This window comes from Ranitomeya imitator, chromosome 5 (genome assembly GCF_032444005.1).
Source record: "Ranitomeya imitator isolate aRanImi1 chromosome 5, aRanImi1.pri, whole genome shotgun sequence".
NCBI classification, from domain to species: domain Eukaryota; kingdom Metazoa; phylum Chordata; class Amphibia; order Anura; family Dendrobatidae; genus Ranitomeya; species Ranitomeya imitator.
In genome coordinates, this window is record NC_091286.1 from 290,198,355 (window position 1) to 290,222,817 (window position 24,463).

A 24,463-nucleotide genomic window follows, 5' to 3' on the forward strand; every position below is an offset into this window, starting at 1 on the left:
GAATTGCTTGCCTGAGGAGGTGGTGATGGCGAACTCAGTCGAGGGGTTCAAGAGAGGCCTGGATGTCTTCCTGGAGCAGAACAATATTGTATCATACAATTATTAGGTTCTGTAGAAGGACGTAGATCTGGGTATTTATTATGATGGAATATAGGCTGAACTGGATGGACAAATGTCTTTTTTCGGCCTTACTAACTATGTTACTATGTTACAATTATAACGTGGTGGTGCTTCATATGACGTTATTTTGCACTTTGCTCTGATTCAGCAGATTACTCTAAAAGTGAACCTGGAAATTATAGGCCAGTAAGTCTAACCTCTATTGTTGGTAAAATATTTGAAGGGTTTCTGAGGGATGTTATTCTGGATTATCTCAATGAGAATAACTGTTTAACTCCATATCAGCATGGGTTTATGAGAAATCGCTCCTGTCAAACCAATCTAATCAGTTTTTATGAAGAGGTAAGCTATAGGCTGGACCACGGTGAGTCATTGGACGTGGTATATCTCGATTTTTCCAAAGCGTTTGATACCGTGCCGCACAAGAGGTTGGTACACAAAATGAGAATGCTTGGTCTGGGGGAAATTGTGTGTAAATGGGTTAGTAACTGGCTTAGTGATAGAAAGCAGAGGGTGGTTATAAATGGTATAGTCTCTAACTGGGTCGCTGTGACCAGTGGGGTACCGCAGGGGTCAGTATTGGGACCTGTTCTCTTCAACATATTCATTAATGATCTGGTAGAAGGTTTACACAGTAAAATATCGATATTTGCAGATGATACAAAACTATGTAAAGCAGTTAATACAAGAGAAGATAGTATTCTGCTACAGATGGATCTGGATAAGTTGGAAACTTGGGCTGAAAGGTGGCAGATGAGGTTTAACAATGATAAATGTAAGGTTATACACATGGGAAGAAGGAATCAATGTCACCATTACACACTGAATGGGAAACCACTGGGTAAATCTGACAGGGAGAAGGACTTGGGGATCCTAGTTAATGATAAACTTACCTGGAGCAGCCAGTGCCAGGCAGCAGCTGCCAAGGCAAACAGGATCATGGGGTGCATTAAAAGAGGTCTGGATACACATGATGAGAGCATTATACTGCCTCTGTACAAATCCCTAGTTAGACCGCACATGGAGTACTGTGTCCAGTTTTGGGCACCGGTGCTCAGGAAGGATATAATGGAACTAGAGAGAGTACAAAGGAGGGCAACAAAATTAATAAAGGGGATGGGAGAACTACAATACCCAGATAGATTAGCGAAATTAGGATTATTTAGTCTAGAAAAAAGACGACTGAGGGGCGATCTAATAACCATGTATAAGTATATAAGGGGACAATACAAATATCTCACTGAGGATCTGTTTATACCAAGGAAGGTGACGGGCACAAGGGGGCATTCTTTGCGTCTGGAGGAGAGAAGGTTTTTCCACCAACATAGAAGAGGATTCTTTACTGTTAGGGCAGTGAGAATCTGGAATTGCTTGCCTGAGGAGGTGGTGATGGCGAACTCAGTCGAGGGGTTCAAGAGAGGCCTGGATGTCTTCCTGGAGCAGAACAATATTGTATCATACAATTAGGTTCTGTAGAAGGACGTAGATCTGGGGATTTATTATGATGGAATATAGGCTGAACTGGATGGACAAATGTCTTTTTTTGGCCTTACTAACTATGTTACTTGTAAAGCTGCATGATAATCCCTATTGGAGTAGAGATGCTGGGGGTTGTAGTTCTGCTGCATTTTCTCCATACGAGGACCTGGGTAGAATGGTATAAACCCTTGTGTGCTCACCTGGCAGAACATATTGGCGAGGCGTCTTCTCTCCCTCGTTGGTAACGATCGCTCCGAATTTCCCGTTTGCAGGAATCTGAGATGGAGACGGAGGAAGAGGTGGACATCCTGATGAGCAGCGATATCTATTCTGCAACCTTGTCGACGAAGTCCATCACGTTCTCACGTGCCCAAACCGGCTGGCTTTTCAGGGAAGATAAAACGGTATGTGGCTGGGCAGACGGGCGCGGGAAAACGGAACCACACAATGGGTTAATCTATCAGAAGAAAGGATCTGCAGTGCCTCCGCTTCCTGCTGAGATGGCAGCGGAGCGCCGCCCTAGTGGAGGGAATCCCCAGGTCTTATGTACTCCGAGACTTTCATATGAGCTCCCTCCCAATATTTGGGGAGCATTACAGATTACTGTAGGCGACCGCGTGTGTAAAGTGTTGACGCCCTTAAACCCTCCTCGGCGGAGTATCGAGAAGCAATATTATCTTCGTTCTGATGGCAAAAGGGTTAACAAATGATGACTTTTTCCTAGGATAGGTCACAAATGTAAGATCATTGGGGGTCCTACACCCGGCACCTCCACCGATCAGATGTCAGCAGCCCCCGCAGGGCAGCGTGTGCATTCACTATGTAGTGGCATATTATACACTAGCTGAAGAGCCCGGCGTTGCCTGGGCATAGTAAATATCTGTGGTAGTTATAGCACCTCACTTCTCTTATTTTCCCATCACGCCTCTCATTTTCCCAATCACATCTTTCATTTTCCCCCTCACATCTCTCATTTTCTCCCTCACTCCTCTCATTCCCCCCTAACACTTGTCATTTCAACCTCACATCTGTCATTTTCTGATCACTCCACTATTTTTCCTCACTCCTCTCATTTTGCGCTCACACCTTTTCATTTTCACCTCATCACCTCAGTATATACATGTTTGTCATCTCCCTTATATATAGTATACATCTGTATGTCATCTCCTGTATATAGTATATACCTGTATGTCATCTCCCCTGTATATAGTATATACCTGAATGTCATCTCCTTCTATATATAGTATATACCTGTATGTCATCTCCTCCTGTATATAGTATATATCTGTGTGTCATCTCCTCCTGTATATAGTATATAACTGCATGTCATCTTCTATATATAGCATATACCTGTATGTCATCTCCTTCTGTATTTACTATATACGTGTAGGTCATCTTCTCCTGTATATAGTATATACCTGGGTGTCATCTCCTCCTGTATATAGTATATACCTGTGTGTCATCTCCTCCTGTATATAGTATATACCTGTATGTCATCTCCTCCTGTATATATATGTACCTGTATGTCATCTCCTCCTCTATATAGTATATACCTGTGTGTCATCTCTCCTGTATATAGTATATACCTGTGTGTCATCTCCTCCTGTATTAGACCGCGTTCACACGTTATTTGCTCAGTATTTTTACCTCAGTATTTGTAAGCTAAATTGGCAGCCTGATAAATCCCCAGCCAACAGGAAGCCCTCCCCGTGGCAGTATATATTAGCTCACACATACACATAATAGACAGGTCATGTGACTGACAGCTGCCGTATTTCCTATATGGTACATTTGTTGTAGTTTGTCTGCTTATTAATCAGATTTTTATTTTTGAAGGATAATACCAGACTTGTGTGTGTTTTAGGGCGAGTTTCGTTTGTCAAGTTGTGTGTGTTGAGTTGCGTGTGGCGACATGCATGTAGCGACTTTGTGAGATGAGTTTTGTGTGGCAACATGCGTGTAGCAACTTTCTGTGTCGAGTTGCATGTGACAGATTAGTGTAGCAAGTTGTGTGCAGCAAGTTTTGCGCATGGCGAGTTTTGCGCGTGGCGAGTTTGATGTGTGGTGCCTTTTGAGTATGTGCAAGTTTTGTGTGAGGCAACTTTTGCATGTGTTGCAACTTTTGTGCATGTGGCAATTTTTCCGCGTGTGCAAGTTTTGCGTGTGGCGAGTTTTCCATGAGGTGAGTTTTGCACTTGTGGCGAGTTTTGCAAGAGCCTAGTTTTTGCATGTGGCGAGTTCTGCGCGTGGCGAGTTTTGAGTGGCGACTTGTGTTTCGACTTTTATGTGGCGAGGTTGGTGTATTTGTGGTGAAATGTGTGCTGAGGGTAATATGTGTTCAAGCACGTGGTAGTGTGTGGCGCATTTTGTGTGTGTTCATATCCCCGTGTGTGGTGAGTATCCCATGTCGGGGCCCCACCTTAGCAACTGTACGGTATATACTCTTTGGCGCCATCGCTCTCATTCTTTAAGTCCCCCTTGTTCACATCTGGCAGCTGTCAATTTGCCTCCTACACTTTTCCTTTCATTTTTCCCATTATGTAGATAGGGGCAAAATTGTTTGGTGAATTGGAAAGCGCGGGGTTAAAATTTCACCTCACAATATAGCCTATGACGCTCTCAGGGTCCAGACGTGCGACTGTGCAAAATTTTGCAGCTGTAGCTGCGACGCCTCCAACACTTTTCCTTTCACTTTTTTCCCCATTATGTAGATAGGGGCAAAATTGTTTGGTGCATTGGAACGCGCGGGGTTAAAATTTCGCCTCACAACATAGCCTATGACGCTCTCGGGGTTCAGACGTGTGACTGTGCAAAATTTTGTGGCTGTAGCTGCGACGGTGCAGATGCCAATCCCGGACATACATACACACACACATACACACATTCAGCTTTATATATTAGATATATGTGTATAATGATATATATATCATTATACACATCAATCACAGTATATATATAATTTTTTTTTTTAACACATGGATCCCTTGTATAGCCGTGTGTTGGTTTTGCAAGCCTGCGATAAAAACACGCATTACGGCTGCCATACGGATTACATACGGAGGATGCCATGCGCAAAATACGCTGACACACCCTGCCTACGGAGGAGCTACGGACCACTTTTTTGGGGACTTTTCAGCGTATTACGGCCATAATATACGGACCGTATTGTCTTACGCCAAGTGTGACGCCGGCCTTACCCAGGTCCTAAGGCCCTGAGAGCGATCCTCCAGGTGTCAGGGCTCCGCTGGGAACATTATCAGCAGATTGCGGCAGCGCAGGGAATCCGGTGCAGAAGAGAGTTCAAAGAGTAGCAGCCGGAGAGTAAAGATGGCCGCAGGGATTGGGGAAGGCACTCTCGCTCCAAACGAAAAGCGACAGGCAGGTGGGGGGAGCCGATGGCGTGACGCGAGCGAGTGGGCGGAGCTAGTACAGGCCGAAGCCAGGGACTAAATTTTCAGCACCGGCCGGGAACGCACCCGGAGAGCCGTGACGTGCGCGGAGAGAGCCCTTCTAACCTAGGAACTAACATGTTCACCGGAGCAGAAGAAACACAGATCTATTGCTCTGCCTGCAGGTCAGGGGGCTGCAGTATGGACGGTGAAGGAACCCTCAATCCACCATCCCTTTGTCAGGGAGGTGGAAGAGGTCTGTTCGCCTCCTTTCATCACCGCTGTTCTATCAGCGGTGATGCAGTGGGAGTCGCACGGATGCCATCAGAGCCTCTGTGCATCCTAAGGGTTCACTCCCCTAGGATAGGACAGGGTAGTTGTCCGGCTGTAAGCCTGGATCAGAAGGGTGTACATGGAGGCGACACTCCATGTTCCCAAATGTTGCTGATGCAGGGTGAGCGGAGCCCTGAAGTGACCCGTCGCCCCTAAAATAGCTCAGGCATGGCTTGAAAGGTGCAGGAGGGGGTACGTGGAGGCGACACTCCGCGTTCCCGCCTGTGGGTTGCGGGAGATCGGAACCCTGAAGGGATCCGTCACTCCTGTAAATCTGGGGGAAAAAAATTATTAAAAAGGTAAAAAATAGAGTAAAAAATAAAATAAAAAAATTGTGGTCTGAAAGCAGACCCATATGCCTCCTACGGACACTAAGCATGAACTGGTTCGGACTGGAGCCAGTGGTAGGGGTATACTGCAGAGGAGGAGGAGTTAATTTTTTATATATTCACTTAGTGTCAGCCTTCTAGTGGCAGCAGCATACACCTACGGTCCTGTGTCCCCCAATGAGGCAAAGGAGAAAAAAAAATATTTGATATCGTTGAGTTCAGAATCACCTGATCAAGATATAAAAAGAATCGCGGTAAACCGCATACGAAAAAATACCAAAATTACGTTGTTTTTTTTTGTTTGTTTGTTTTTTTTGTTTACCGCATCATTGTAGTAACATTCAATAACTGGCCATCAAAACATCTTGTCTACACCAAAACGAGTATCAATAAAAACTAGTGATCAGCGAATATACTCGTTACTCGAGATTTCTCGAGCATGCTCGGGGGTCCTCCGAGTATTTTTTAGTGCTCGGAGATTTAGTTTTAAGCACCGCAGCTGAATGATTTACATCTGTTAGCCAGCATAAGTACCTGTAGGGATTCGCTAGCAACCAGACAACCCCCACATGTACATATGCTGGCTATCAGATGTAAATCATTCAGCTGCAGCAAGAAAGACGAAATCTCCGGGCACTAAAAAATACTCGGAGGACCCCCGAGCGTGCTCGGGAAATCTCGAGTAACGAGTATATTCGCTCATCACTACTAAAAACGTCAGATCAGCGAGCAAAAAATAAGCCCTCACCCCGCACCAGATCCCGAAAAATGGAGACGCTATGGGTCTCGTAAAATTACACAATTTGTTTTTAACAAACTTTGGATTTTTTTAAATAAAAAAAGAACCTATACATATTTAGGATCTACGAACTCGTAATGACCTGGAGAATCATAATGGCAGGTCAGTTTTAGCATTAGGTGAACATGGTAAAAAAAAATTGTGGAAATGCACTTTTTTTTGCAATTTTACTTCAGTTGGAATTTTTTCCCCCATTTTCCAGTACACTATATGGTAAAACCATTGGTGTCGTTCAAAAGTACAAGAAGAAGCCCTCACACAGCCATAGTGATGGAAAGATTAAAAAAAAAAAAATTATGGCTCTGAGAAGAACGGGAGCAAGAAACAGAAGCGTGGAAATGGCCCGTGGGTGAAGTGGTTAATTCACTTTTGAGTGTACAATTAAAATGTTGATAAATGTGAAATTCTCAAAATAGTCTTCAAATACATTGCTACAACATATGTTCTTACCTTGATTCTTCTCAGCATCATCAACTGAGCCAATGTATTTTGTGGATGTTTCCTGAACATCCAGTGATGGGTCAAGGGCATAGCCTGGAACAGAAAGTGATTAGAATGTAATTATTTTGAAAAAATTTTAAATATCTAGAATTGTATTCTCGTAAAAGTATCTTAATTCTAAGAAGATTTTATTGATAAAATTTGAGTAACAATTATATTACTGTCTGTACACTTTTATTTAATGAGTTTTCCAACAAATAGCATTTATTAACCCCTTTCTGACATCGGACGTACTATCCCGTCCATGTGGGGTGGGCCCCTATGACCATGGACGGGATAGTACGTCCAGCGCGATCAGCGGCGCTCACGGGGGGAGCGCCGCCGATCGCGGCCGGGTGTCAGCTGCCTATCGCAGCTGACATCCGGCACTATGTGCCAGGAGCGGTCACGGACCGCCCCCGGCACATTAACCCCTGGCACACCGCGATCAAAGATGATCGCGATGTGCCGGCGGTGCAGGGAAGCACCGCGCAGGGAGGGGGCTCCCTGCGGGCTTCCCTGAGCCCCCCGCAGCAACGCGATGTGATCGCGTTGCTGCGAGGGTCTTGCCTCCCTCCCTCCCTGCTCGAGCCCCGGATCCAAGATGGCCGCGGATCCGGGTCCTGCAGGGAGGGAGGTGGCTTCACAGAGCCTGCTCAGAGCAGGCACTGTGAAGGCTGCAGCGCTGCATGTCAGATCAGTGATCTGACAGAGTGCTGTGCAAACTGTCAGATCACTGATCTGTGATGTCCCCCCCCTGGGACAAAGTAAAAAAGTAAATAAAAAAAAATTTCAAATGTGTAAAAAAAATAAAAATAAAAAAAATAAATAAATATTCCAAAATAATGAAAAAAAAAAATATATATTATTCCCATAAATACATTTCTTTATCTAAATAAAAAAAAAAAACCAATAAAAGTACACATATTTAGTATCGCCGCGTCCGTAACGGCCCGACCTATAAAACTGGCCCATTAGTTAACCCCTTCAGTAAACACCGTAAGAAAAAAAAAAAAAAAAAAACGAGGCAAAAAACAACGCTTTATTATCATACCGCCGAACAAAAAGTGGAATAACACGCGATCAAAAAGACAGATATAAATAACCATGGTACCGCTGAAAACGTCATCTTGTCCCGCAAAAAACAAGCCGCCATACAGCATCATCAGCAAAAAAATAAAAAAGTTATAGTCCTGAGAATAAAGCGATGCCAAAATAATTATTTTTTCTATAAAATAGTTTTTATCGTATAAAAGCGCCAAAACATAAAAAAAATGATATAAATGAGGTGTCGCTGTAATCGTACTGACCCGAAGAATAAAACTGCTTTATCAATTTTACCAAACGCGGAACGGTATAAACGCCTCACCCAAAAGAAATTCATGAATAGCTGGCTTTTGGTCATTCTGCTTCACAAAAATCGGAATAAAAAGCGATCAAAAAATGTCACGTGCCCGAAAATGTTACCAATAAAAACGTCAACTCGTCCCGCAAAAAACAAGACCTCACATGACTCTGTGGACCAAAATATAGAAAAATTATAGCTCTCAAAATGTGGTAACGCAAAAAATATTTTTTGCAATAAAAAGCGTCTTTCAGTGTGTGACGGCTGCCAATCATAAAAATCCGCTAAAAAACCCGCTATAAAAGTAAATCAAACCCCCCTTCATCACCCCCTTAGTTAGGGAAAAATTAAAAAAATGTATTTATTTCCATTTTCCCATTAGGGCTAGGGTTAGAGTTAGGGCTAGGGTTAGGGCTAGGGTTAGGGTTAGGGCTAGGGTTAGGGTTAGGGCTAGGGCTACAGTTTGGGTTGGGGCTAAAGTTACAGTTAGGGTTTAGATTACATTTACGGTTGGGAATAGGGATGGGATTAGGGTTAGGGGTGTGTCTGGGTTAGAGGTGTGGTTAGGGTTACTGTTGGGATTAGGGTTAGGGATGTGTTTGGATTAGGGTTTCAGTTATAATTGTGGGGTTTCCACTGTTTAGGCACATCAGGGGCTCTCCAAACGCGACATGGCGTCCGATCTCAATTCCAGCCAATTCTGCGTTGAAAAAGTAAAACAGTGCTTCTTCCCTTCCGAGCTCTCCCGTGTGCCCAAACAGGAGTTTACCCCAACATATGGGGTATCAGCGTACTCAGGACAAATAGGACAACAACTTTTGGGGTCCAATTTCTCCTGTTACCCTTGGGAAAATACAAAACTCGGGGCTAAAACATATTTTTTGTGGGAAAAAAAAAGATTTTTTTATTTTCACAGCTCTGCGTTATAAACTGTAGTGAAACACTTGGGGGTTCAAAGTTCTCACAACACATCTAGATTAGTTCCCTGGGCGGTCTAGTTTCCAATATGGGGTCACTTGTGGGGGGTTTCTACTGTTTAGGTACATTAGGGGTTCTGCAAACGCAATGTGACGCCTGCAGACCATTCCATCTAAGTCTGCATTCCAAATGGCGCTCCTTCCCTTCCGAGCTCTGCCATGCGCTCAAACGGTGGTTTCCCCCAACATACGGGGTATCAGCGTACTCAGGACAAATTGGACAACAACTTTTGGGGTCGAATTTCTCCTCTTACCCTCGGGAAAATACAAAACTGGGGGCTAAAAAATAATTTTGGGGGGAAAGATTTTTTTTTTTTAATTTTCAGGGCTCTGCGTTACAAACTGTAGTGAAACACTTGGGGGTTCAAAGCTATCACAACACATCTAGATGAGTTCCTTAGGGGGTCTAGTTTCCAAAATGGTGTCACTTGTGGGGGGTTTCTACTGTTTAGGTACATTAGGGGCTCTGCAAACGCAATGTGACACCTGCAGACCATTCCATCTAAGTCTGCATTCAAATGGCACTCCTTCCCTTCTGAGCCCTCCCATGTGCCCAAACAGTGGTTCCCCCCACATATGGTGTATCATCGCACTCAGGACAAATTGGGCAACAAATTTTGGGGTCCAATTTCTCCCGTTACCCTCAGGAAAATACAAAACTGGGGGCTAAAAAAATAATTTTTGTGGGAAAAAAATTTTGTTTTATTTTTACGGCTCTGCATTATAAACTTCTGTGAAGCACTTGGTGGGTCAAAGTGCTCACCACACCTCTAGATAAGTTCCTTAGGGGGTCTACTTTCCAAAATGGTGTCATTTGTGGGGGGTTTCAATGTTTAGGTACATCAGTGGCTCTTCAAACGCAACATGGCGTCCCATCTCAATTCCTGTCAATTTTGCATTGAAAAGTCAAACGGCGCTCCTTCCTTTCCGAGCTCTCCCATCCGCCCAAACAGTGGTTTACCCCCACATATGGGCTATCAGCGTACTCAGGACAAATTGTACAACAACTTTTGGGGTCCAATTTCTTCTCTTACCCTTGGGAAAATAAAAAATTGGGGGCGAAAAGATAATTTTTGTGAAAAAATATGATTTTTTATTTTTACGGTTCTACATTATAAACTTCTGTGAAGCACTTGGTGGGTCAAAGTGCTCACCACACCTCTAGATAAGTTCCTTAGGGGGTCTACTTTCCAAAATGGTGTCACTTGTGGGGGGTTTCAATGTTTAGCCACATCAGGGGCTCTCCAAACAAAACATGGCGTCCCATCTCAATTCCAGTCAATTTTGCATTGAAAAGTCAAATGGCACTCCTTCGCTTCCGAGCTCTGCCATGCGCCCAAACAGTGGTTTACCCCCACATGTGGGGTATTGGCATACTCAGGACAAATTGTACAACAATGTTTGGGGTCCATTTTCTCCTGTTACCCTTGGTAAAATAAAACAAATTGGAGCTGAATTAAATTTTTTGTGAAAAAAAGTTAAATGTTCATTTAAGCACCAGAAGGGTTAATAAACTTCTTGAATATGGTTTTGAGCACCTTGAGGGGTGTAATTTTTAGAATGGTGTCACACTTGGGTATTTTCTATCATATAGACCCCTCAAAATGACTTCAAATGAGATGTGGTCCCTAAAATAAAATGGTGTTGTAGAAATGAGAAATTGCTGGTCAACTTTTAACCCTTATAACTCCCTAACAAAAAAAAATTTTGGTTCCAAAATTGTGCTGATGTAAAGTAGACATGTGGGAAATGTTACTTATTAAGTATTTTGTGTGACATATCTCTGTGATTTAATTGCATAAAAATTCAAAGTTGGAAAATTGCGAAATTTTCATAATTTTTGCCAAATTTCCGTTTTTTTCACAAATAAACGCAGGTACTATCAAAGAATTTTTACCATTGTCATGAAGTACAATATGTCACGAGAAAACAATGTCAGAATCACCAGGATCCATTGAAGCGTTCCAGAGTTATAACCTCATAAAGGGACAGTGGTCAGAATTGTAAAAATTGGCCCGGTCATTAACGTGCAAACCACCCTTGGGGGTAAAGGGGTTAATCCACAGGCTCTGCTAGATCATAAATCTAAGCTTTCTGAGACCCCACCAGTCACTAGAACATAAAAATTTGAAGTCCTCTATTGCTCCTCAATCCGAGGCTGCGGTAATGGCAGTTTCCATCACAATGAATGACGCGGCAGGGTCCAGGTTCAATCCACCTCTCCATCCAATCACCTTCTTACGTCAAATGTGCATGGAGGAGGAACAGGGGACCCCACACTAGTAATCAATAAGGGTCCCAGAAATCTTACATTTGTCATCTATTCTTTAGATAAAAAGGATTTCCCATAAATCACATAACTACATTAACAATGACAAATACATCCCGCAGAGAATTCATCTCCTTATGTTATAACAACACACAAACTTAAAAGGGTTGCCCACCTTTGTGAACATTTTTTTTTTTCTTAGAAGGGTTATTCAGTGGGAAAAAAAGGTATCACCTATTCACACATAAGCTCTCATCTCAAAGCACTGATAGTGTGGGGAAAGTGAGAGTAGAACAGAGCCAACAGTGCTGTGGGATAAGAGCTGCAAATGCAGGTTTTTAAAGATGGCCATCTCTGCTCTACTCCCTTCCTGAGCTTGTAATCACAGTACATGCTGGCAGTGAGACCAGTGAGGAGAGCAGGGCTGTGTGTTAATACACGTCCCAGTTCTGGAAATTCTCTGGGAAAATGTGTTTTTTCCCCCGCATGCCACCTCCTGCTTATGATTAGTTAACGTCATACAGGGCAAAACAGTAAAAGCCTACCCCCAGAGGCGACTCAATGCTAACACCACGCTTGGTTGAAGGGGAAATTAATAGTGATTACCAAGTGTACTCGTTGCTCAGGTTTTCCTGAGCACGCTCAGGTGATCTCCGAGTATTTGTTAGTGTTCGGGGATTTAGTTTTCTAGGTAGTCAGACTGAGTGCATGTGGGGATTCCCTAGCAACCAGGCAACCCCCACATGTACAGAGCCTGGCTAGTAGCTATAAATCATTCAGCTGAGGTGATGAACACTAAATCTCTGAACACTTACAAATACTCGGAGATCACCCGAGCATGCTCAGGAAAACCCAAGCAACGAGTACAGTCGCTCATCACTAGTAATTACCATAGGTTCTAAACTATACAATCTCCTTCCAAGAACAATTTCTGCAAGGAGTTTGCATGTGCTCCCCGTGATTGTCAGGGTTTCCTCCAACATTCCAATGGGTAATCTAGATTGTGAGCCCCAATGGGGTCAGTGATGAGGTCTGTAAAGCACTGTGGAATTTACGGCACTATATAAGTGAGTAAAATAAATAATAGCTCTACAACAAAGATGAAAAAAATGTTTTATTTAGCTATGCAGCCAATTTAACATTCTAAAACTGAAGAAAGGTGCTTTTTAAAGAGAGTCACCAAAAACAGTGTTTTCTCATTTACTATTGTTCCGGCTACATTTACATAGAACAGTTCTTTAATACATTTCCCATCTAGCCTTGAATACAGTTATTAGCATCATTAAACATAAGGAGAGACTGGATAAGAGCAAATAGATCAAGCATATCAGAATCTTGCATAACATACTTCCAGTCAGATATACATATATTCTTAGAGCAAATTCTGGAATCTACTACATGCATAGGAGAGATCTGCATCCACAAATTTCTTTTCTCATATTTGCAAAGTGATTTTCATATACAACTATATATTACCATATGTTGCAAACGTTCTTCTCTGTTGTTCAAACATGAAGTCATTTATGTGTGCTGGTTCTGCATATCCTGAAAGCATGTTCCTTGGAGCAGCCATCTGCTGACTTTTAAATGGATTGTTGGGTCCAAGCTGCAGAGACATAAAACAATTTTCTGAACACCATTTTATCAAGCTTTTATACACGATAGTTAGTAATACGTGAGATGTCTTTAGTCCTTCGACTCCGCTGTCAAATTTGAGACTACTTTAAATACAGACTTTAAATCAAAGCACAAACCTCTCACAGTGTACCTTCACTGTCACAAGCAAATAATTAGGGTATGTGCACACCTTGCAGATTTGCCTGTGGAATTTTCTGTGCAGATCTCTTGGCAGAAAACAGGTAAAAATCCATGCGTTTTGATGTGGATTTGTAACCTAAATAAACATCTATTTAACAAAAAAAAAAGAATTTTGATGCCATTTCTTTGTACAACCTCTTCATTTACATACTCCATTGAAGAATAATGTTTACACACACGCACGGACAGATATAGACAGACAGAATTTTCTCACACAGCACTGCCAGTGAGAGAATGAACTCGGGTGACCTCTCTCCCGGCAGCGGGATACATTGTGGAGGATTACCTCTGCTGTCAGTTCATGGCGGGGCCCCGGTAGAGCAGCGAAATCGCCCGATGTCACTGTTCTACATGGGAGATCATTGTGGGACACTCGTTATTAGACTATGGCGGAAAGGTAAGTATAGGTTGGTTTATTATGTTATTTTTTATTACAGGAGATCTAGGGCTTCGGGGACTAGGTGATTGGTGAGTATGTACTGTATGTTATATGTACTGTGTGTAATGTATGTCTCCTGTATGTTCTGTATGGGTTTTTTTTACTACTGAACACATGCATTGTTCTACTTTCCCATCATCGGCAAGGTTGTCACTGTAAAGCATTCATAGCCGGATGGGAGCAGTAGTCCCATCAGACAATGGCTGCTTACACAGACCCGCACACACACAGGGACACATATGCACACACACACAGACCGGCAGATCCCCGCACACAGACAGTCTCCGCCCACACACTTCCCTCTCCCGATATGCAGCGTTTATCGCAGGCACATCCGCAGCAAATCTGCAGATCTTTTTTAAACCTGCGGTTTTGATGCGGATGTGTCTGACTCAATGGAAATCAATGGGTGCAGAAACGCTGCAGATCCGCAAAAAGAATTGACATGATGCGGAAAATAAAACGCTGCAAATCTGATTTTTCCGCAGCATGTGCACAACAATTCTTCATTTCACATAGAATAACATTGGCTGTGCTCTACACTACGGATTTGACGCAATTCCGTGGGTCCAAAAATGCTGCAGAACCGCATCAAAATCTGCAACGTGTGCATATAGTCTTATAGCCAAGCACTCAGAAGTATATTCATTTCTCACCATGCTGCGGTACAATAAACTAAGCAGTGGTCTAGTCCTGCTGCAAAGCTACTGTCTTCAGGGTGGGTTTGCAGTAAAATACTATGACACTCACTCCTACATATAAGACAGGGGCAGCACGGTGACTCAGTAGTTAGTACTGCAGCTTTGCAGCGCTGGAGTCCTGGGTTCAAGCCCAACCTGGACAACATCTGCAAGGAGTTTGTATGTTCTCCCCGTGTTTGCGTGGGTTTCCTCCGGGTTCTCCGGTTTCCTCCCACATTCCAAAGACATACTGATAGGGAATTTAGATTGTGAGCCCCATCGGGGACAGCGATGATCATGTGTGCAAAATGTAAAGCGCTGTGGAATATGTTAGCGCTATATAAAAAAGATTATTATTATTATTATTATTATTATAAGACGGCAGCTTAGCAGCAGGATACTGCCTAGTTTTGTAAAGCATTCCACATAAACTTCAGGATGTTCATGTCGTGGGTTATCAGCAAAAATTGCTAATAGAGTGATTAAAAAGAAAAAAAAAAAAAAAAAGATATATATTGCAAAGTCCTACCTTGTGAAAGTGTAGGCATGCTGTAAGACTTTTATTAATTGGTTAACGTTGCCAAGTCCTTCTAGAAACAAGCAACATTGTGAATTACCTCTATTAATGGTACGTTCCCAAGATCAGTGTTTGTTCAGAGACAGCTGAATTTCCACATGAATCCTGCACATCAGCTCACTTGCGTTTTTGTCTCCCTTTCGTATGTTATTAGATGTGCAAAAATATACATAGTTATTGGGTAGATAGATTGCTAGAAAGATATGGGCTAGATACATATCCGTGAGATATATAATTAGTGCTGTGTGTGTCTGTAGTTTACTGTACATGGATTAACTTAATAAAAAAATGTGATGCACCAATTCTGGGGTGGCTGCAAGCCAGTATTTTTAGGCTCAGAAGGGTCAAATAACTATGGACCTTCCCAGCCTGATAATATAAGCCTGCAGCTGTTTGCTTTACCTTGGCTGGTTAGCAAAAAAAAAAAAAAAAAAGAGGGAGGGGATCCACATTTTTTTAAAATTTATTTATTAGGTTAAACCAGGCTAAAAACACCTGCGTAAATGCACTTGCAACGCCTGTGCTTTTTTTATTTTTTTTAATTGGGGATTTACAGCATATAATGAAAGTGTATGGGGAAATCCGCACAGAAGACTGAGCGCTCCCGCATGAGAAATTGACATGCTGTGGCTTGGAAACCTGCACCGCAGGTGATTTTAATCAGTGCAAAAAAGAAGCACAGTGGGCATGGGATTTCTATTAATCCCATCCACTGTGCTTGTACTGTATAACAAAGCATTTTGGAAGCAGCGAAAATACGCTGCATCCAGAACGATAACATTACTGATCATGGGCACACTGCCGAAAAAACCCTCAGCGCAATGCAGAGGCAAAACGACCTCTACTAGCAGCATGGGAACGTGCTCAGTTCAGGCCAGTGACGTGACCATGACACTTGTGTGGTCATAATTTTCAATTTGGCTGTGTGAGGGCTTATTTTCTGCAATACAAGATGTAGTTTATGGTGGAATAGCATTTTGTGGTATGCATGACTGATCACTTTATTACACATCTGTTCTGAATTTGATTTTATTTATTAAACAACTCATTCAGTATAATGCACATTAACTTTATTCTGTGGGTGCATTTAATTACGACAAAAACTTTTTTTGGTAAACAGCTTGTTTTCTTGCAGGACAATCTGTAGTCTTCGCAGACTCCATTTTTGGGGGACATAAGACTTAGATTCACATTTAATTCCATTTTTTTGTAAGATTGATAAAGAGAAAATATATCTAGAGTTCCTATTTTTCACAGCAACTGACATGTTACATTTATTCAAGGTGGGGTAAGGGTGGTTCCAAATGATCATCTTTATACTCAATTTATATTTTTCTTTGTATGTTTTGCTATTTTTTCACAAGAACATCACACACACACAAAAAAAAACATTGTATCCGTCATCATAATCTAAGAGCTATTAAAGAAAAGTGTGAGGGCTTTGTGTTTTGTTTTTAGTAGCAGCAGTTTTCAGGTACCATGTTGGGGCACTTGTGACTTTTGGATCACTTTCTATTAACTATGAGAAACAACACACATATAGGAATGGGAATTCTGGCAGTGTTATTCATCTTTTTCACAATGCAGAATAAAAAAAATATATATAGTATGGGTTTTATGAATGCTGCGATCACAAATAATTGTAGTATATTCCCACAGAAATTGATGTGCAGATTTTTAATCCATTGATGAACTGAAATCTTCTGCAGAAATCCTGCCGATTCACCCCTTCTAACCCACTGATTTCAATGGGAAAGTCAAAGTCTCCTACGAATTTAAATTGTTGCATATTCTTCAAAATTCCTAAAAGGTAAAGCAAACAAACCACTACATTTAAGATTTGCCTCCCTTGATATTTCTCTTGCGCCCATCTCTGGTCTCTTTAGAACCCGACTCCCTCTGAATCTCTAAACCCATATGAATGCTTATACCAATCACAGGCTGCAGCGGTCACCTAAGTAAAGTCACCACAGAGGGCAAAGTTTATCAAAAATCTGGAAAAGTCTTCCCTGGTAATACCAGCCCAAGTATAGTTATTTTTTACACATACTGTACTTTTACCCATGTACGGTACTACAAAAATCGGGATGATTTCGTGCCTATTTTTTCTAGTGAATGTCCTTGTGGTTTTGAGTGGAATTTTTTTCCCACAGTAATTTCACTGTATGTGACCGTACCCTTACGTTATGTTCACATGCTGCATTTTTGCAGCTCTCTTATGCAATTTAAAAGCTGCTTATTAAAATATCAGCAAAAGCTGATTTCAGGGATCTCATGCACACGCTTTTTTTGCTCCTGACTGAATTTGTGAACTGCATAGAATTTTACATCTGCAGTATGTCAATCCATTCAGCATTTTTGCACCTATAAAAAACAATGAGAAAAGTGAAAAACTCGTTGCAAATAATCAAAATGGTATGCTTTGTGGTGTTTGTAGTGAACAAAGCTAACTTTATTAAAGGGAACCTGTCACTCCCCTCTCAGGAGTTTGTAACTAAAAGAGCCACCTTGTGCAGCACTAATGCTGCATTCTGACAAGGTTGCTCTTTCAGTTATGCTCCAGGCACACGCTGAAATAAACGTTTAGAAAATGTGCCCCCTCATGCCGTGAACTCACCAGGGAGGCAGGACTTTCCCCCCTAATCAGATGTAGCACAGCCGTCACTCCGGCGCTGCCTCCTTTAGCTTAATTATCGTCCCTGGCGCCTGCGCTGTAAGTACGAAGGGCAGCACAACTGCGCATGCCCAAAAAAAAAAAATTTCGCAAGCGCCGGGGACGATAATGAAGCTAGAGGCGGTGCCCGGATTGCACAGGCCCGGAGTGACGGCTGTGCTGCGTCTGATTAGAAAGGAAAGTCCCGCCTCCCTGGTGATTTCACGGTATGAGGGGACATATTTTATAAACGTTTATTTCAGCGTGTGCAGGCATCATAACTAAAAGAGCCACCTTGTCAGAATGCAGCATTAGTGCTGCACAAGGTGGCTATTTTAGTTACAAACGCCTCGGGGGGGTGACAGGTTCCCTTTAAGTATAGACAGTAGACATAGCATAATCCACACCAAAGAATCTATACAAAAAAAGTCAAAGACGCTGAAAACACTTGGAATACAAGAGTTTTCAAGGCAATGTTTTAATTGTAAAGAGAACAAGTTGAGGACAATGAAAAAAAAAAAGCACTAAAAAACGCTGCATGTGAACATAGCCTTACATTTGTTTTGCTTCTTTACACCTTACACATTGCATCAGTTTTTGCAGGGAGTTGCTGAAGCTTAAAGGGAACCTGTCACCCCGTTTTTTGAGATTGAGCTATAAATACTGTTAAATAGGGCCTGCGCTGTGTGTTCCTATAGTGTATGTAGTGTACCCCGATTCCCCACCTATGCTGAGAAATAACTTACCAAAGTCGCCGTTTTCGCCTGTCAATCAGGCTGGTCAGGTCGGGAGGGCGTGGTGACATCGCTGGTTCTTCCTCAGCTTTACGTTGGTGGCGTAGTGGCGTAGTGGTGAACAAGCAGCGCGCGACCTGCGCTGTCATCCCTTTCGTCGGTGGGGGCGGCCATCTTCCTGGGGCTGCGCGTGCGCAGATCGAGTGCTCTGCTGCACGGGGCTTCAGGAAAATGGCCGCGGGATGCCGCGCGTGCGCATTAGAGATCGCGGCGGCCATTTTCCCAAAGCCGAGATGCAAACTCAGCATAGGTGGGGAATCGGGGTACACTACATACACTATAGGAACACACAGCGCAGGCCCTATTTAACAGTATTTATAGCTCAATCTCAAAAAACGGGGTGACAGGTTCCCTTTAAAAACAATGGTTTTACACATGAAAAAAACATTCAAAAAATGTGATTAATCTGTAAGAACCCATGTCACCCAAAACCGCATGCCAACACCGTGAAAATCTGACGTTTTAAAATAAAAATGCAGTTTTAATTAAAGATGCATTTTATTGTGTTCTCATCAAGCACACAAAAAAAATGTTAAACTCAATGAAAAAAATGCCTGGAGAAAATCCAGCCCAGAGCTTGAGACCGTCTGCTTTTGAAAAGTTAGAAACTCACCTCAGGCGCAAACAAGGTTTCATATGTTGGATTGTATTGTACTTCTTTAAGAGCGGGGTCAAGATGAATTCCGATATCAACATTTTCCTGCAAAAGAAATAAGATTGTGTTCACTGCAGTGAAACTAAACATCCAAGAGTAATTACATTAACCCCTTTACCCCCAAGGGTGGTTTGCACGTTAATGACCAGGCCAATTTTTACAATTCTGACCACTGTCCCTTTATGAGGTTATAACTCTGGAACGCTTCAACGGATCCCAATGATTCTGACATTGTTTTCTCGTGACATATTGTACTTAATGAAAGTGGTAAAATTTCTTTGATATTAGCTGCGTTTATTTGTGAAAAAAACGGAAATTTGGCGAAAATTTTGAAAATTTCGCAATTTTCCAACTTTGAATTTTTATGCAATTAAATCACAGAGATATGTCACACAAAATACTTAAGTAACATTTCCCACATGTCTACTTTACATCAGCACAATTTTGGAACCAAAATTTTTTTTTGTTAGGGAGTTATATTATTTTTATTTTAGGGACCACATCTCATTTGAAGTCATTTTGAGGGGTCTATATGATAGAAAATACCCAAGTGTGACACCACTCTAAAAACTGCACCCCTCAAGGTGCTCAAAACCACATTCAAGAAGTTTATTAACCCTTCTGGTGCTTCACAGGAATTTTTGGAATGTTTAAATAAAAATGAACATTTAACTTTTTTTCACAAAAAATTTACTTCAGCTCCAATTTGTTTTATTTTACCAAGGGTTACAGGAGAAAATGGACCCCAAACGTTGTTGTACAATTTGTCCTGAGTACGCTGATACCCCATATGTGGGGGTTAACCACAGTTTGGGCGCATGGCAGAGCTCGGAAGGGAAGGAGCGCCATTTGACTTTTCAATGCAAAATTGACTGGAATTGAGATGGGACGCCATGTTGCGTTTGGAGAGCCACTGATGTGCCTAAACACTGAAACCACTGAACAAGTGACACCATTTTGAAAAGTAGACCCCCTAAGGAACTTATCTAGATGTGTGGTGAGCACTTTGACCCAATAAGAGCTTCACAGAAGTTTATAATGCAGAGCCGTAAAAATAAAACAAAACTTTTTTCCCACAAAAATAATTTTTTAGCCCCCAGTTTTGTATTTTCTCGAGGGTAAAAGGAGAAATTGGACCCCAAAAGTTGTTGTCCAATTTGTCCTGAGTGCGCTGATACCCCATATGTGGGGGGGGAACCACCGTTTGGACGCATGGAAGGGCTCGGAAGGGAAGGAGCGCCATTTGGAATGCAAACTTAGATGGATTGGTCTGCAGGCGTCACATTGCGTTTGCAGAGCCCCTAATATACCTAAACAGTAGAAACCCCCACAAGTGACCCCATATTGGAAACTAGACCCCCCCACGAACTTATCTAGATGTGTTGTGAGAACTTTGAGCCCCCAAGTATTTCACTACAATATATAACGCAGAGCCGTGAAAATAAAAAATCTCTTTTTTTCCCACAAAAATTATTTTTTAGCCCCCAGTTTTGTATTTTCCCAAGGGTAACAGGAGAAATTGGACCCCAAAGTTGTTGCCCAATTTGTCCTGAGTACGCTGATACCCCATATGTTGGGGTAAACTCCTGTTTGGGCACACGGGAGAGCTCGGAAGGGAAGGAGCACTGTTTTACTTTTTCAATGCAGAATTGGATGGAATTGAGATCGGTCGCCATGTCGCGTTTGGAGATCCCCCTGATGTGCCTAAACAGTGGAAACCCCCCAATTATAACTGAAACCCTAATCCAAACACATCCCTAACCCTAATCCCAACAGTAACCCTAACCACACCTCTAACCCAGACACACCCCTAACCCTAATCCCAACCCTATTCCCAACCGTAAATGTAATCCAAACCCTAACCCTAACTTTAGCCCCAACCCTAACTGTAGCCTTAACCCTAACCCTAACCCTAGCCCTAGCCCCAACCCTAACCCCAACCCTAGTCCCAACCCTAGCCCTAACCCTAGCCCTAACCCTAGCCCTAACCCTAGCCCTAACCCTAGCCCTAACCCTAGCCCTAATGGGAAAATGGAAATAAATAAAAATTTTTCATTTACTTTTATAGCGGGTTTTTTAGCGGATTTTTATGATTGGCAGCCGTCACACACTGAAAGACGCCTTTTATTGCAAAAAATATTTTTTGCGTTACCACATTTTGAGAGCTATAATTTTTCCATATTTGAGTCCACAGAGTCATGTGAGGTCTTGTTTTTTGCGGGACGAGTTGACGTTTTTATTGGTAACATTTTCGGGCACGTGACATTTTTTGATCGCTTTTTATTCCGATTTTTGTGAGGCAGAATGACCAAAAACCAGCTATTCATGAATTTCTTTTGGGGGAGGCGTTTATATCGTTCCGCGTTTGGTAAAATTGATAAAGCAGTTTTATTCTTCGGTTCAGTACGATTACAGCGACACCTCATTTATATCATTTTTTTTATGTTTTGGCGCTTTTATACGATAAACTATTTTATAGAAAAAAATAATTATTTTTGCATCGCTTAATTCTGAGGACTATAACTTTTTTATTTTTTTGCTGATGTTGCTGTATGGCGGCTCATTTTTTGCGGGACAAGATGACGCTTTCAGCGGTACCATGGTTATTTATATCCGTCTTTTTGATCGTGTGTTATTCCACTTTTTGTTTGGCGGTATGATAATAAAGCGTTGTTTTTTGCCTCTTTTTTTTTTCTTACGGTGTTTACTGAAGGGGTTAACTAGTGGGCCAGTTTTATAGGTCGGGTCGTTACGGACGCGGCGATACTAAATATGTGTACTTTTATTGGGTTTTTTTTATTTAGATAAAGAAATGTATTTATGGGAATAATATTTTTTTTTTTTTTTTTTTTTTTTTACTTTGTCCCAGGGGGGGGACAATACAGATCGGTGATCTGCCAGTTTGCACAGCACTCTGACAGATCACCGATCTGTCTGGGAGCAGTGCAGCGTTACCAAGTGCCTGCTCTGAGCAGGCACTTGGTAAGCCACCTCCCTCCCTGCAGGACCCGGATCCGCGGCCATCTTGGATCCGGGACTTACTGCAGGGAAGGAGGTAGGAGACCCCCGGAGCAACGCGATCACATCGTGTTGCTGCGGGGGTCTCAGGGAAGCACGCAGGGAGCCCTCTCCCTGCGCGATGCTTCCCTGCACCGCCGGCACATCGCGATCATCTTTGATCGCGGTGTGCCGGGGGTTAATGTGCCGGGGGCGGTCCGTGACCGCTCCTGGCACATAGTGCCGGATGTCAGCTGCGACAAGCAGCTGACACCCGGCCGCGATCGGCGGCGCTCCCCCCATGAGCGCGGCCGATCGTGCTGGACGTAATATTCCGTCCTTGGGAATTAAGGCCCACCCCACATCGACGGAATATTACGTCCAATGGCAGAAAGGGGTTAAAGAAAGCACATCAGATAGTATGAAAAAAAAAAGCTTGTGGTGAAACAGCGGTCATTACTTTACAAGCAGCTGTAGAGCTTTTATATAATTAGATATGGCCTACGGGGCGCGTTCAGACATTGCAGATTGGAGAATTTTGGTTGTAGAACTTGCACTGATCATCTACTATATAATTGTCTAAGGGTCACTTCCATCTGTCCTTCTGTCTGTCTGTCACGGTTATTCATTCGCTGATTGGTCTCGCCAGCTGCCTGTCATGGCTGCTGGGACCAATCAGCGACGGGCACAGTCCGTAAGAAAATGGCCGCTCCTTACTCCCTGCAGTCACTGCCTGTCGCCCGCATACTCCCCTCCTGTCACCGCTAACACAGTTAATGCTGGCGGTAACGGACCGCGTTATGCCGCGGGTAACGCACTCCGTTACCGCCGCTATTAACCCTGTGTGTCCCCAACTTTTTACTATTGACGCTGCCTATGCGGCATCAACAGTAAAAAATGTAATGTTAAAAATAATAATAAAAAAAAACCTGCTATACTCACCCTCCATTGCAGGTTCCGGTGGCAGAAGGACCTGCCATGACGTCACGGTCATGTGACCGCGACGTCATCACAGGCCATGCGCTACAAAGACAGGTCCTGCGCTAATACCAACCCTGGGACCGGAACCTGCCGTGGACTACAAGGGCTCCCTCGGAAAGGTGAGTAGATGTTTATTTTTTCACCTGTGACAAACCTGGCTGGGCAATATACTACGTGGGCTGGGCAATATACTACGTGGGCTGGGCAATATACTACGTGGGCTGGGCAATATACTACTTGGACATGCATATTCTAGAATACCTGATGCGTTAGAATCGGGCCACCATCTAGTCCACAATAATATTCCGTACAGCACAAGGTAAAACCTCCCATCTGTTCTCAATGAGACTAATGTAGCCAATTCTAGGCTAGGTGATAGGGCTGGTATAAGTGTGTCCCCACTGGGACCTGCATCTATCCACACCCGGATGGGAGCTCTGAAAATTACTGAGCATGCCCGCTTCATCATTCACTTGTAGAAAGCAGAAAAAATTGAGAAGGCCTTATTCTGCATGACAATGATTAAATACGGTAATTGGAAGCTGATAATTACCACTGGAAAACAACCACTAAAGTACAGTGTATCATAATGAGTAAAAGAGGAAAAAGTTAAAATTCAAGCAGCTTAATTACAATAAACGAGAACATGTATTTATTGCATTAGCCAGCTGAAACAGGCCGCTTGTAGTGCTCAGCGGCTTCCATCCAGCACATCCTAAGCACAAATTATCAGCAGAACTTCATCACAATAGTCAGATTTATTACTGGAAATAAAAACTAAATCGAAAACTGTATACAAGTTTGGATAATGTTCTTCAAAGTCCATAGTAAATAATAGGATGTCATGTACAATCATGGGCTACGTTCCAATACTTGTATTATTTTATGACAGATTTACCCAAATCTTGGATCTATTCAGGAGGTGTGCTAGCAAAATGTTCAGTATGGAAAAAAGATGGATATGGCAGACTGCAGGATTACAGCGCACTTGTAGGTCTCCGCTGAATGGTGATGTGACTGCGCTTACTTCTGGCCACTCCTAGCTTATGGAAGGGTATGTGCATACCGTATGGATTTGGTGCAGACATTTCTGCGTCTCTTGCCAGGAACAATGCTGCATTTTTTTTTATTTTTTTTTTTTTTTGGGGGGGGGGGGTTAGATTTTTCTCCATATTGGTGAAATCTGTAGTAAAACACTGACAAATGACATGCTGCAAATATAAATCTAAAAAGAAATCCATGGAAATCACTACTTTGCAGATTTGGAAACACTGTAGAGTATTCTGGGCATTAGCAGTGATAGGAATTTTTGAGTGTTCTGAAAAGCAAACTCATCTGTGTAACATTGC

The 24,463-nt window shown here is 42.6% G+C and overlaps 1 protein-coding gene across 1 annotated transcript in view; it reads right to left on the reverse strand.

Annotated features, from left to right (window-relative positions):
- Positions 1-24,463, reverse strand: part of CDC40 (cell division cycle 40) — a 122,653-nt gene that overhangs the window by 70,980 nt on the left and 27,210 nt on the right. Inside the window, exons 2-4 of the mRNA XM_069726222.1 lie at positions 19,095-19,181; positions 12,997-13,126; positions 6,900-6,983 (exon numbers count right to left, since the gene is read on the reverse strand). Coding sequence (XP_069582323.1) covers positions 6,900-6,983; positions 12,997-13,126; positions 19,095-19,181 — 301 coding nt within the window. The remainder of the gene's footprint in view (positions 1-6,899; positions 6,984-12,996; positions 13,127-19,094; positions 19,182-24,463) is intronic.